This window comes from Idiotropiscis lumnitzeri, chromosome 10, assembly GCF_059441095.1.
Source record: "Idiotropiscis lumnitzeri isolate Australia: NSW breed Sydney's pygmy pipehorse chromosome 10, RoL_Ilum_1.0, whole genome shotgun sequence".
Classification (NCBI taxonomy): Eukaryota; Metazoa; Chordata; class Actinopteri; order Syngnathiformes; family Syngnathidae; genus Idiotropiscis; species Idiotropiscis lumnitzeri.
In genome coordinates, this window is record NC_142400.1 from 2,497,749 (window position 1) to 2,511,302 (window position 13,554).

The window sequence follows — 13,554 nt, forward strand, 5'->3', positions numbered from 1 at the left end:
CAAAGTGTCCTAATTTGCCACATTTGTAGCAGCTATCATCTCTATTAGAAAACCGTCCTCGACCTTGTCCCCTGGCGCCAGAATATCTGCCGCGCTTTTGTCCTCGTCCTCTGTCCCCTTGACCTTGATAGTAGATGGGGGCGGAGGCCGCTGTGGAAAGGCCTTCCATCACGGCAGCCAAAGTGGTTGATGTGTTTCGCTCCTCCTTTTTCTTCTGGATTTCCTCGGCATGGGAGGCATATTCGATGAGCGTGTCAAGGTTTGCAGTTCGCCACCCAACGTGGTGTTTGCAGATGAAGTCTCTGGTGGATTCGTGGATACCATCTAGGAAGGCCGACTCCAAGAGGATTTGGTATGGGCTGTTGTCTGCATTGTCTTCCTGTAGGCCGCAATAGAGCCTGTAAACTCCAGATAACCTTTCCAAATACCGGCGGGCAGATTCCATGTCTTCTTGGTGACATTGTCTGATCTTTGTGTTGTCTGGTTGCTTCTTGAAGATTTTTCTTGCTTCATCAAACATGGCGCGGATTGCGTTTGCGAGCTCGGGAGCTCCAGGCGGGAGAGGCTGGCCTGTGACATCGTAAGGGTTGAAGGCACCTCTGATTCTGCCATATCTATACCCTAAGATCATTCTCATGCATGTTTCAAATTCTTTTCCATTCAGGTGGTAGCTATTCATTAGGTCGTGCATATTCTCAATCCATTTCTCCACATCCGCTTCGATTGGTGGGATTGATTGGCAGGCCGCCTTGCATTCATCTTGGGTCCAGGGCCTGTAGACCATGATGGTAGGTTCATGTGGGTGGCCATTTGCATCATTAGTCCCAAAAGCTGGGTTGGCTACGGCCACCATCGGGTAGGCCTCTACACTGGGTAGCGGTGGGTAGAGGTTCGTGGCTTGAAAGACTTATGCTCTTTCAGGGTTATTGAGTGATTTTTCCATCGGCTGTGCTTGTGCTCTCTTTTTCTTTTGCTCCCTTGTTCCAGCCGCGGGGGGTCGCTGTGTGGAATCGAATGAGGCAGGAGGGGCCGTGTGTGAGGAGCGGGAAGTGTCATTTTTCTCCTCGCTCTCCAGGGGCGGCATCTCATCGTCACTTGGCTCCGTCTCTGGGGCTGTGGCCGCCTGTCTTCCTGCTTGCGCGGCAGTGTGGGTTCGCTCATTGAACAGTGCACTTCCTCTCTTGCCTCTGACTCCGGTCTCGTCATCTTACCTTTTCTTCATCTGATAAACTTTTTAAACCAGCCTAGGCGTCTGGGTTCAATTTTTTATTTTTCAGAAAACGCACATCAGGCCTTTCTTTTAAGCCTATCCCGTTGTATAAATTGTTTAATTTCAAATTTAAATGAATTCATCTCCTCAAATCATCTTCTTTATTAATTTCTTTTGTAAATTTGGGAATTATTTTTCTCAATAAGATCTCGTCACTCATAAGTAGCCTTTTGTTGGTTACTAATTATTAATTCCATTTTATCTTTACTTCATCAATCCTTCTAACACAATTCCAACCACTTTTATCACTCTCCCTGACATTTAGACACACAGACAGACACACAGACATATACACGGGCCCACAAAACGACACACATAGTTCTCAACACTGAACAACTACAAACAACAATAACATGTCAGTAATAACAGCAACACAATCCATCTTTATCTATGGCCCATAATAAGTCCTTCAATTGAACTACTATGTCTCTATTGACCTCTTATTTATGCCAATGGATCCCATATCCACTATTTATTCAATTGAATATTTCCTAAATTTATTTATGCGCAAATTTCTCTATCTCTTTAGAGTTATTCTTTGTCTTGTCTATGGTTAGTAATTTTGGCGGTACTGTATAGTACTTTTATGAGTTTTTAACTAACCTCCGAATTTATATAAAATTTATTTAATTTTCCATTTAACCCAAATTTTTATTTTATTTTATTAAGATCCTATTTTTTTCACATGCGTCCAATCCTTACACTGCAGCATATTCCTGGGTTTTATTTTACTACCTAGTATCCCCATTTTAGAAAATTTGGTCCAGTTTGTCAACACCTAGGGCGTTCTAAAAACTGGTTTCTCATCAGTAGGACAGCAACTCAAATTTTCTGTTTATAACACTTACTGTATTACATGGGATAAAATACCAAATGGTATTTCTAATCCCCAATCACACCATTCACTCACTTTGCATAGTTTTTCGCAAACATTCACAAGCAAAATTATCATTCCACGTCTGACTTTCTTTCTCTGCAAATTCTTTTCTCACTACTTTGCTTACAACTCTTTTTCTACCTTTTGATCCATCTGTGATTGTATGACGTTTGTTACTTTCACTCACCTCACACACACACGCTTTTCGTTCTCACACACACACAGCTGCACAGCGCCACAATTCACGCACACACGTCTCAGTCAAACAAGCAGTCTGCTTACCAAAATAAAAATTCAAATAAAAACCACCGAAAATAATGCCTTATTATTCCCTAAATTTCAATGTGAAATTGTGAGTAGACCTCTAAGTCGTCGATAATTTCTCTATTTATCGACACCGAGGAACTTTTAATCGATGCTACCGTGATGTCGGTTTGAACGAGTTACGACCTAATTTCTTCTTTTTGTAACTCCCTAAACAACACGATCGTGGTTTAGACGTACCTCAGAACGTTCTTTTATACTACCGTGCCCTCCGTAGGGGAGATCCAGCCTCCCGAGAAGTCCAGCTTCCCTTCAGCGCGATGAGTTATGGCCTAATTATTTTTCTATAACTCCTTAGACGAGCACGATCCAGTTTATTTTCTTTTCGACCGAACTACTGCAAAACGGCCGGCGCGCGCTTCCTTACTCACAAAAATCACCCCTTACGAATTCCTTATTATTTTAAATTTTAAAATGGTGGCACAAAATAATTTGAAAACAATACCTGGTTGCTCCTGGGTCAGCCTTGTCCGATCGGCAACCGGCATCCGGGCGGTGCGCCGTCGCAGGAACTTGGATGCCTCGCTTTCTCAATGTTGAAGCGCTGACGTCAGATTCTATGGCGTCCAAGGATCCGAGACGACGCCCGTCCGAGTGCGGTTGCCCGCATTCTCCACCAAATAAATGTCAGGTTTAAATGCCCATTTTGGGAGGGCTTACTGAAATAACTTACTAAATGTAACGGCCGAAATAAAACGCTAGCTGAATGGCCAGGAGGAACCAGACACCGTTGTTCATTTTCCTCGCCGGCGGGGGAAAAGAGTGGGACAGAGAGGCCGCGAGCAGCCTGCTCGCGGCCGCCCCATGCAACTCCTCCCCCCCTCTTCTCACCGGCTCGGCTTTTATTAGTTTGACTCAAGAATCACATGAAATTAGAATACAATGAAGGTCTGTTTAGCCTAAACTAAATCACCAGAATACAGGAGATTAATTAACAATGGTGGTCTGTTTTAGACTAAACTAATCAACAGAAGACAGAAAACATCAATAACTAATCATCAGTAACTCTAGCAGGCAGAGAATCACAACTCACAGTGTAAAGGTCAATTTAACTATACACATCATCAGGATACAGTGTCTGTGTGCGTGTGTGCTAAAATAACAAGTAAGTGTCTATGTGTGTGTGTTTAAACATGAATGAGTGTATAAAAACATGATTATAAATACACAAACTGATTAACTATCCTCAGCCCATCTTACAGTCAGCAAAAAAAAAATCATCAAAGCACAAAAGAATGAATAAGTGAGTTCTTCAACAAAAAACGGAAAATAGGTTCCTCCCTCCGCCCAAAAAGTCTGCAAATTTGAATAAGCAGGGGTACACACTTCAGTTTCAAGAGGTTCCTGAAAGTCAGACACATTTCTCCAAGTGGCTCAAATGAGATTTCAATTCATTTTAAATAATTCACCTCGCTGTCAAAATATCTGCGAAGCAAAATTCTCACTTGCGATGATCCAGAGGTGGTCCCATGTCGTCCGCATTAGTTAATGCCGGAGTTTCCGTGCGAAGCATCATCGGGCGTTTTCAAATGGAAGTCAGTGAAAAGAAAAAGAAGACAGCTTCGGGACGGCATAGTCGAGGACGCTCAAGATCAGGAGGCTCGATAGCGGACATGACGTGACCGTGTGGAGGGATGCTGATGCTGTGCTGATCTGTCTTTGGGAATGTGGGGGGGGCGCTTGATGTGGGTGATGTGATGCAACGTGGAGGAGGAGGAGGATGATGATGGAAAGGTTTCAAGGCGTTGTCAAGGCAACAGCAGAGTGATGGCCATCTCACGAGTTCTACGACTTCCTCGTGTTTTTGTTTTGGAAGTATTCCCTGTAAATATTCTGACTGTCTCGTGTTACAACAACTTTTAAGGCCTTATAAAGTGTCTGAGTTTTTACTTTATTTTCCGCATCTTTGAATCTGCTTTTTAATATGACTTTTTTTAAACGCTTAGCATTTTAACCATCTGACCTGTACGTCTTCATTGGTTATTCCGTCTGCAATACAAGATGCTGGGATTTCTGTCTGTCTGTAAAATCTAATTTTTAAAAGCAGATTACGTTGAATTTTTCCTTCGTTTGCCCTCTTAAATAAAACGTTATTTCGGACCAAATCGTCCAACTAAAACACATGCTTTCCCCGTGTAATTCTACACAATAACGGCTAGAGGGTAGTAATGTATCAATAATTATTGTAGTAATGAAAATTCCTCTTAAAACGGGTAGACCTAGATTTTATAAAATGATAAAATGACGATAACACGATGACACAACTAAACACTAGAAAAATTAGGGTATATAAAAGAAATCAGCAAATGTTAATGACGTTTGGTTAGTTATATTTAATTCAGACGTCTCTCTGTATAAACAATTATAAATAATAATGTATTTTAAAAGTCCATCAGATAGTCTTATGTTTGCACCATGGTTTGTTTTGTTGCGTGTTTTTCGTGACTTTACAAAACGACATTACCCACAAGTCCCCATTACGTTGACGTATTACGTCACGCCGCCAATCCACTGCAGAATCCAACATGGACGATACCATGGTTGTTGAGAAGAGCCCGGTATGAATTTGCCACTTTGTATCTTGTATTGTGCTTACATGAACCCTGCTGCGGTGGCTTTATGACTTAAGTTAACGGGTTTATTATTTGAATTCCGTTTGTGTTTTCTAGACTGCTTTCATTGCCTCACAGTTCGTGAACAACGTCCAAAACGTAAAGCTGCCTATTCATTCTGGCCCATCGCTGTCACGCAAGTTAGCCGCTAGCTTTAGCATGGTGCTAATAGACCGTTCTACGTTAATATAGTTACACGAACAAATCGTGAAACATTTGCGATTAATCGATTTCAAATTGTATTTGTTAGTTGATAAGTCGAAAAAAGACAACTTGTTAATTTTCCACGCTGTTAAACTGGTCTTGATATCAGCTGGCAAAGCCACTCTTCGCATTTCTCAGATCGTTTAGCATGGGCATAAATGTTCAATTTTAGCACCGATTTCTGGTTTAGTTTGTTTTAAGAAGTACTCGTTAGATCCGAAGCTGGATGACATAGCCTTTGGTTTTCCCATTGCTCGTGTTTTACCCCTTTCAGAAAAAGCCAATGACAATGCATTTATTCAAAACAAGTTATGTACCTTTAGTTTTAATTCTTCTCTGATACTAAACAAGCACAATTTTCCCTCCGATATTTACTTATATCAACCTCCACGTGATTGAATACACATTTTTTTCTTTACAAATGATGTGAAAATAAGTTATTCATCTTGCCCCTATTCTCAAAGTTATTGTAAACAGGGACGTTATTAAAGGTACATTTTAGATATTCGGCAATGGCAGAATTGGCTCGCAGTCCATTATCATACCTTGCCTCTCATCCTATGTCAACTGGGATTGGCTCCAGCTCACCTTGAACCCCAATGAGGACAAGCATTTAAAAAAAAAAAGATGGAAAAAGTATTTGTTCCTTTGTGTTTTTTCATTGACAGGAGGAAATGCCAGCGATCTTGAACTCCCGACCTCAGACCGGTCTGTCCTTCCTGGCACCAGAACCAGAGGACCTGGAGGATCTTTACAGCAGATACAAGGTCAGAGAAGTCATCCATCTTAGGCTGGTGCCCAATTCTTGCTTAACACCTATATCTGTTTTTTTTCTTAGTTCCAAGTACAAGTGACACCTATTTAATATGGCTGTCATTACAGTGACGGAACAGATGCCCAAATTGAATGTAAATAAACACCAGGCTTTCAAAACACACAAGTTTTGTTGACCTGGGCCGAACCACTCTTTTCTTACCGATTTAAATGAGGGTAACCTCCAAATTATTCCCCTGACACTCTGTCCAAGTATGCTTTTTCAGTGATTTACAAACTACGGATGAATCAAATGATATTAATCATTTTCAATTGGTAAAAAATATTTAGAGGATATTCTCGGCCTAGCTCGAGATTGACGCAGAACATTCTAAGTGTGTATGGAGAATTAAGAGTAGGTAGACGTTAAACAAAATGTCCGTTTTTTAAAATGTTTTCTTCACTCATTGGTGCGTTTGCAGAAGCTGCAGCAGGAGCTGGAGTTCCTGGAGGTGCAGGAGGAATACATCAAGGATGAGCAGAAGAACTTGAAGAAGGAGTTCCTGCACGCGCAGGAGGAGGTGAAGAGAATACAGAGCATCCCGCTCGTTATCGGGCAGTTCCTGGAAGCCGTCGACCAGAACACGGCCATCGTTGGCTCCACTACAGGTAGAACGCAAAGGCGGGGCGCATGGGGGTGGGTTTCGTCCACTGGCTAAAAAACAAAACAAACAATTTTGTAGTCAAGTGTTTCTATATGTTTTGATTTTGTGTTAAAAATAAATGAAGTCACCACCGCTGTTACAAACATTCTATACATGAATTCTTTATCACAACAGGAGTCTGTTCAGAGACACCTAAGCATGCATGCATTTAAATTATAAATAACGCCAGCCATGGTTTTAAATGCGTAATGACCCCCCCCTCCACCATTGTGGTCTTTTTCGCTTGACTCTTGTCCCTGCCGCCATCCAATCACCTCGCCTCCTTCCAGGGTCCAACTACTACGTGCGCATCCTGAGCACCATCGACCGGGAGTTGCTGAAACCCAACGCCTCGGTGGCGCTGCACAAACACAGCAACGCCCTCGTGGACGTGCTCCCCCCCGAAGCCGACAGCAGCATCATGATGCTCACCTCAGGTATTGGAACCAACAGGAAGTTGAACCCAAAAATTGGCCTTGTGGCTGTAAGTGATTATCTCCAAAAGGAGGCAGAAACCTACCCCAATAAAAGCGTTTAATTGGCTACAAGCGGTCACTATTTTGTCCTTTTTGCTGCGTTTGTGCCGACTACAGACCAGAAACCTGACGTGATGTACGCCGACATCGGAGGCATGGACATCCAAAAGCAGGAAGTCAGGGAGGCGGTGGAGCTTCCACTCACACACTTTGAGCTCTATAAGCAGGTCACACACAAACATGCACCTCACCAGTCGGATGTTTTAACGGCAACATCACGAAACCTACCACGTCTTTTCTCTCCGTCACACAGATTGGCATCGACCCACCCCGAGGAGTCCTCATGTATGGACCTCCAGGATGCGGCAAGACCATGTTGGCCAAGGCTGTGGCCCACCACACAACAGGTGTGCCCACGCATGATGTCGACATCGACATAGTTTTCTGTTAGTTGTGAGTTGTAGTAGACTGACATTATAAAAAAAATTGGGCAGTCTGTTGCCTCCTGTAGTGCGTGTGGCTCGAGGTGAAAAAGCAAACAGGCAGCTTACTGCTGATTGGCTGCCCAAGTAACCAATCAGATGGTGCTGTGGACGGGCCAATCTGCTTCTGCAGGCAGGGCCACCAGCACAGCAGAGAGAGAGTGACCCAAAATAAACCGGCTTTTCATTTTGTCGGCCTTGAAAGCTAAAAAAAAAAACAAACAAGATAATCGGCGAAATGCTAAATATCTGCCCGATAATCGGTCTTATTGTTGAGTCTTGTGGCAGACGTGCACAGTTTGTCCCATAACTCGTCTTTTATTTCAGTCTCTGTGTTAATCCCGTCTTCTCGCCTGCACCTGCAGCGGCGTTCATCCGCGTCGTGGGCTCAGAGTTTGTGCAGAAGTACCTGGGCGAGGGCCCCCGCATGGTGCGCGACGTCTTCCGCCTGGCCAAGGAGAACGCGCCCGCCATCATCTTCATTGACGAGATAGACGCCATCGCCACCAAGCGATTCGACGCTCAGACCGGCGGTACGACGACACAATTGTCAATTGGGGTTGTCGTCCGTGGGCCCGGTAGTTGGCGACCGCCGGTGGAAAGACATACCCTCATGGTGTCGTCTTCTCTCCGTAGCTGACCGAGAAGTGCAGAGAATTTTACTGGAGCTGCTTAATCAGATGGACGGTTTTGATCAGAACGTCAATGTTAAGGTGAGCCAAATACGCCCCCCGGCAGGCACGCATTCTGAAGAAACTCTGAACTAATTCCCCCATGGCTGTACTATCTCTGTCAGAAATGCTAAAATCCAATTCTGTTTTGCCAATCGAGCATAGAAGCGTTTCTTTATCCACAAAGTGACTTGTTAACCTCCAGCTCTGCTCCCACTTGTTAAACAAATGGGATTCAAATGCACAACTCTGTTCTCATGTACTGCTTATGTCGAATGTTGCACTCTCACGATGCCAGGTGATCATGGCCACCAACAGAGCCGATACGTTGGACCCGGCCCTGCTGCGTCCCGGCCGCTTGGACCGAAAGATCGAGTTCCCGCTGCCCGACCGTCGGCAGAAGCGTCTCATCTTCTCCACCATCACCAGCAAAATGAACCTCTCCGAGGAGGTGGACCTCGAGGATTGTATCTTTAGTCCTGGCAACATTTTTATGACGTGTTCATTGTCAGTTTTAAATGATTGGTTGAGGGCTTCAACATTTTTCGGGAGAAACAATTTCGATTGGCTCGAAAATGGTCATATAAATCCCACAAGAGAAGAAATGTGATGACCATTGAACAGGAAGTGGAGCTTGTTGTAGGTCTAGGACATCCGTTTAAAAAAAAAAAAATAGGAAATTGAAGGTTGTCAATGGTAAGCATACTATAAAAGAAAAAAAAATTAAAGATGAGTTAGTAAATCGGATCAAAGTGGCCGTGACGCCATGTTGTTATGTAAAGAAGATTGCTTGCCTGCTTAACCGGTTCTCCAGACGTGGCCCGACCAGACAAGATCTCCGGAGCTGACATCAACTCCATCTGCCAGGAGGTGAGTGGCCGAGCAACCTGATCGCCGTTGGCAACCACAAACTTTTGTCTTGCGCTATCGGTATCAATATTGATTTCTTTGTTCCCCATCTCAAGGCCGGCATGTTGGCCGTCCGTGAGAATCGCTACATCGTCCTGGCCAAAGACTTCGAGAAGGCCTACAAGACGGTCATCAAAAAGGACGAGCAGGAGCACGAGTTCTACAAGTAGAGAGGGTGGGAAAGCGTTTGTCTGTAGCTCCCATGTGTCATTTGCATTTTTGTTTTCTCTCGGACTGAATTAAGTCACTGCGGCACAAGGCCTAATAATGAGCCTCGTGTGCCAGAGTAAGTGTGTTGTTTTTTTTTTTTTTTTCTGTACAGACACTATTATGGTTCATGAAAAAAAAAAAAATAGGTTTACCATCAGTCGTGTAGCATCTGTATACAAGTATATGACTAAAATATCCATTAAAGATTTTTTTCCATAAAATGTGATCTTGTCTTTGTATAATTTTGCAACTAACTCATTTTTTTGCTTTTCAAAATTGATGAAAAAAAATTTCATTTTTTTTTTTAAGAACTAAATTAAATAATTTCAAGATGTCCTAGTCAAGAATTCCACCCCAAATTTTGATATGTAGTGTTAACTCACCTGGTTGGTATCTTTTAAGATTTCCTAATTTGATTGGATTCGATTCACAAGGGATCGATTCGATTCGTGATTCACTTTGATTGCGTTTCGATTCAGTGAAGAGTTCCGTGTAGTATTTGCCTTAAAGTGCAATCAATATTTAGTAACGTAAAATATTTCTTGAATCAATTTACGGTTTTATGAATCAATAAAGAGCTATGAAAAGAAAAAAAAAGTCACATCAATTAATGGATTTTTTTTAATCTAGCTCTATGCAAACATGAATTAGGTTTAGAAACTACAGTGTTGGTAAATTTGCAATGATAATATCTTTATAATTATGCAGTGTTTTTGAAGGGATTCAATGTCACTTGAATGAGAGTAGACAAATGACACAAAACAAACAAATTCAAACATGTCATGGAAGTCCTCCCCAAATGTTGACACAGGATGAAAAGACTTGGGTCAAGCAACGGGATCAAAGTGCAAGGAACTACAGTGTTTGTATGTCTAAAAGGTGAACTGTAATTTAAAAGAGGAGGTGGGGGGGGATACAAACGTAATAACTTTGTCAATGATAAGAAATTCTCTTGTAATGTTGACATATGGTGAGAGCACATATGTGACTGAATGCGATCAAAGTTCAAGAAGTTATGGTTTGTACACTATATGTCTAATAAGTGAAGAATTATTTAACAAAATAAATAAAATTTACCCTAATACTGACGAGCCATTGAAAGCGATTAAAGTTGCATCGTGAGTTTTCGTGAATATGTAATAATTAAGTGAATCATTGACAAGAAAAATAAACTGAGCTTCTCATTTGTTCAGAATTAACATAAAATGTTTGCGTGGCGATTGGGCTTGAGTGAATGAATAAGATCAAATTGAAAATGTTGAACCGCGGGAACAGTGGCGGACCTCTTCCGTGTCCATGCGCCCCCACCACGGCGAGCGGCACCGCATGTTGGACAACTCACGAAGCTTAAAAGGAGAGCCGAAACACGCTTCGTCTTCTGCTTGTTCCAAACAGTCAGAACAAAAAAAGACACTTTCTCATTATTTCTCATATTTTTTGCACCTTTTCAGTTGCCCTTTGGCACAAAACCGGTCCTTCCTTATGAAATGGTCTTCCATTGAATGTTAGGCAAGCCCCCTCTCTGTCCACCTTTAAAACTCGTTTGAAGACGCGTTTTTATTCTTTAGCTTTCGACTCAATACGAGACTGTCGCAGTTTGTTGTTCTCTGGTATCTATTGTTCATGTGTTTTAATTTGTGTTCTAATTTCCTGCTATTTTATATTACAACATATGAAAAACCCTTTGTTTCGGCTCCAGATGTTGTGAAATGCGCTATGTAAATAAAGTTGGATTGTATTCTACAAGTTATAGTAGACTTTTTAAACTTTTCTTGCCTTTCCAAAATCAAATGTCAAAAAGATTGTGACTTTTCCCACTTTAACTTTGCTCTTGAACTGCACATGGAGAACCACAATAAACTTGATTTTCCACTTTACTGCTGACTTATTTTCGAGACTCCAACACCTTATTTACAGTTCTTTCCACTTAAACATCCACTTCACCCAAATATTCGACTAAATCACGAGTTTATCCAACAGAAAAAACAAATCCACGTAAGAGGATGTGTGATTAAAAGGGGAGGAGGAAGCAACCAGGCGACCCTCCAGCCGCCTCTCCTCATCAGCATTATTTAGCCTTGTCAGTGTGAATCTCTGGCGGCTGCGCGCCCTCCGCTCGCTCGGACCGCGTCAACTTCTAAAACATATCACCGGCACGGAGCGAGCTCATTTTTCCGGAGGGGAATAGCCACCATCCGTCATCCATGGACTCGTGTCCGGGCCCCGTCGACCTCCCTCCGAGGTAAGCATTTCAAGTGAGAATTGACGCTTGGCGGGCGGGGAGGAACAGCTGCTAATTTAGCTTAGCTGAGCTACAAGCTAACTCCGCTACGACTCGGCTCGACTCGGCTCCCCGCAGCTGGAACCCCGAAGGGCGGTTGTGTTTTTGTTCGGTTACCGCTTGGGTTTAACGGACTTAGTCCATTTTTCCCGAATAAAAAAATAATTTTAAGCCGTAATACGAATAAGTGAGGCCAAAACAGTTTTGGATGTGCGACAAATACCGCGTAAAAACAGCACAAGTTGTGTTTTTTTTTTTTAAAAAGTGGCACGTGCATTGTTCTTAGCTTAGAAGCTAGTGGACGATAACAAAACTTTTTTTGGCATGGTCAAATTTGAGTGTTTGTAAGATGAACGGCCAAATTAAAGTGCCGAGGGGTTAGTTGAGGATAAGTTTGCGAGGAAGAGTTTTTTTTTTCCAGCATGAGATGGTCAACATTGGTGGTTTAAAAATGGTGTCTTCTTTCGTTAAATGCTCATTTACATTAAATGGCTTCTTAAGGACGACAGAAGATCCACATCTCAAAAGTTGCACATACACCTGGAAGTCAGAACAATAAATATGCAAAAAAACAACTTTTGGCACGTCACGGATGTCCGTGCATTTCTCTAACTGATGTCATACGGGTTCAAATTTAGTTGAGATTGGATCAACATTGCTTCAGAATTCCGTAATTGGATTCGTGTATTGTTCTGCTGTTCGTGTTTTAATTTGCGTTCTAATTTCCCCTTAATTTATATTTCATTTTACGGGAAGCGCTTTGATGCAGCTCCAGCTGTTGTGAAATTTGCAATATAATAGACTTGTATTGTGTACACAATGCGGTTAAAAAAAGGACAGTGACATAGTTTGCGGATTTAGGTTGAAATAGAGTTTAAAAAAAAACGTTTTTGATTTTTGGAAACAGATTTAAGGTCTCTTTTCTGGGGAAATTAAAAAAAAAATTCTGTGATCTTTTGTATATAGTCATAATATTATGACTATATTTTTTTTCTCTTTCTCTCTTCTTTTTTTTTAAATGGCACGCTTTTATTCTGCATTCCGGGATTTGTGGGAAATCTGATCCATCTCACTCAGATTATCCCAGTTCAAAGCCTTTCAGATACAAATGTAAACTAAAGTGGGCTGACTCTGATACTGTTTTTTGTTGTTGTTGTTCAGGTTCATCACAACACATTTTGACCTAGAGAAAACCTTCCTTCATATTTTATTTTCCTTTATTTATATAAATAAGGGAATATTTTATCGTCGAAGCCTTTCATACATAACTTCACGCTAGGCGATAGCGGTGTATCTTCATACAATACAGTCAGTACAAATCACATTGTCTTCTGCAAAATTGTCCAACAACAAAATTAATCTGATCATAAATAAGGATCAATATGTTTGTAATCTTGTCAATTGTTGAAAGTGGTGTTCAACTGTGCTTTTCCTGGTCTGAGGTTGGGAAAACTCTGACATGCCACTCTATTGGAACGTGGAATTAGATAAAGTGCATAATTTAATTCAAATTAAATTATAATTTCAAATGTTCTCTTTCTTTTCCCTGTCATGGAGAACAATGTCCAAATGTTTCATAAAACATTGGTTTATATCTTCGGTTTGTGCTTTGTTGTTGTGAAAAGTCATGGTTGTTGTCGCGAACTGCGCAAGCCGCTGCAGTTTTTTGTGTTCTAGTGTGGTCGTCCCGGTGGATGGGACCCCTCGAGAGATCGCGGTGTACCAGCTGCGCCCATAATAAATGGGCCGGGCTCAGGATGGGTTGCCATGGCGGGGATGCT

The 13,554-nt window shown here is 42.0% G+C and overlaps 1 protein-coding gene across 1 annotated transcript; it reads left to right on the forward strand.

Annotated features, from left to right (window-relative positions):
• The first annotated feature begins 4,902 nt into the window (after window positions 1–4,902).
• Window positions 4,903–9,713, forward strand: psmc4 (proteasome 26S subunit, ATPase 4). Its single transcript, XM_088307462.1, has 11 exons — window positions 4,903–5,029; window positions 5,956–6,054; window positions 6,523–6,709; window positions 7,035–7,181; window positions 7,338–7,447; window positions 7,534–7,627; window positions 8,068–8,235; window positions 8,339–8,415; window positions 8,672–8,840; window positions 9,188–9,243; window positions 9,339–9,713. The coding sequence occupies exons 1-11, from the start codon at window positions 4,997–4,999 to the stop codon at window positions 9,450–9,452; spliced, it is 1,254 nt and encodes a 417-aa protein (XP_088163588.1). The 5' UTR covers window positions 4,903–4,996; the 3' UTR covers window positions 9,453–9,713.
• The last annotated feature ends 3,841 nt before the right edge of the window (window positions 9,714–13,554 follow it).

What these genes read in the sequence shown, in the direction of transcription:
- psmc4 (XM_088307462.1), top strand. Translation starts at nt 4,997, where the DNA reads ATGGACGATACCATGGTTGTTGAGAAGAGCCCG. An exon ending in ATCTTTACAGCAGATACAAG is followed by an intron (nt 6,055 to 6,522) that starts GTCAGAGAAGTC and finishes GTGCGTTTGCAG; the next exon opens with AAGCTGCAGCAGGAGCTGGA. An exon ending in TCAACTCCATCTGCCAGGAG is followed by an intron (nt 9,244 to 9,338) that starts GTGAGTGGCCGA and finishes CCCCATCTCAAG; the next exon opens with GCCGGCATGTTGGCCGTCCG.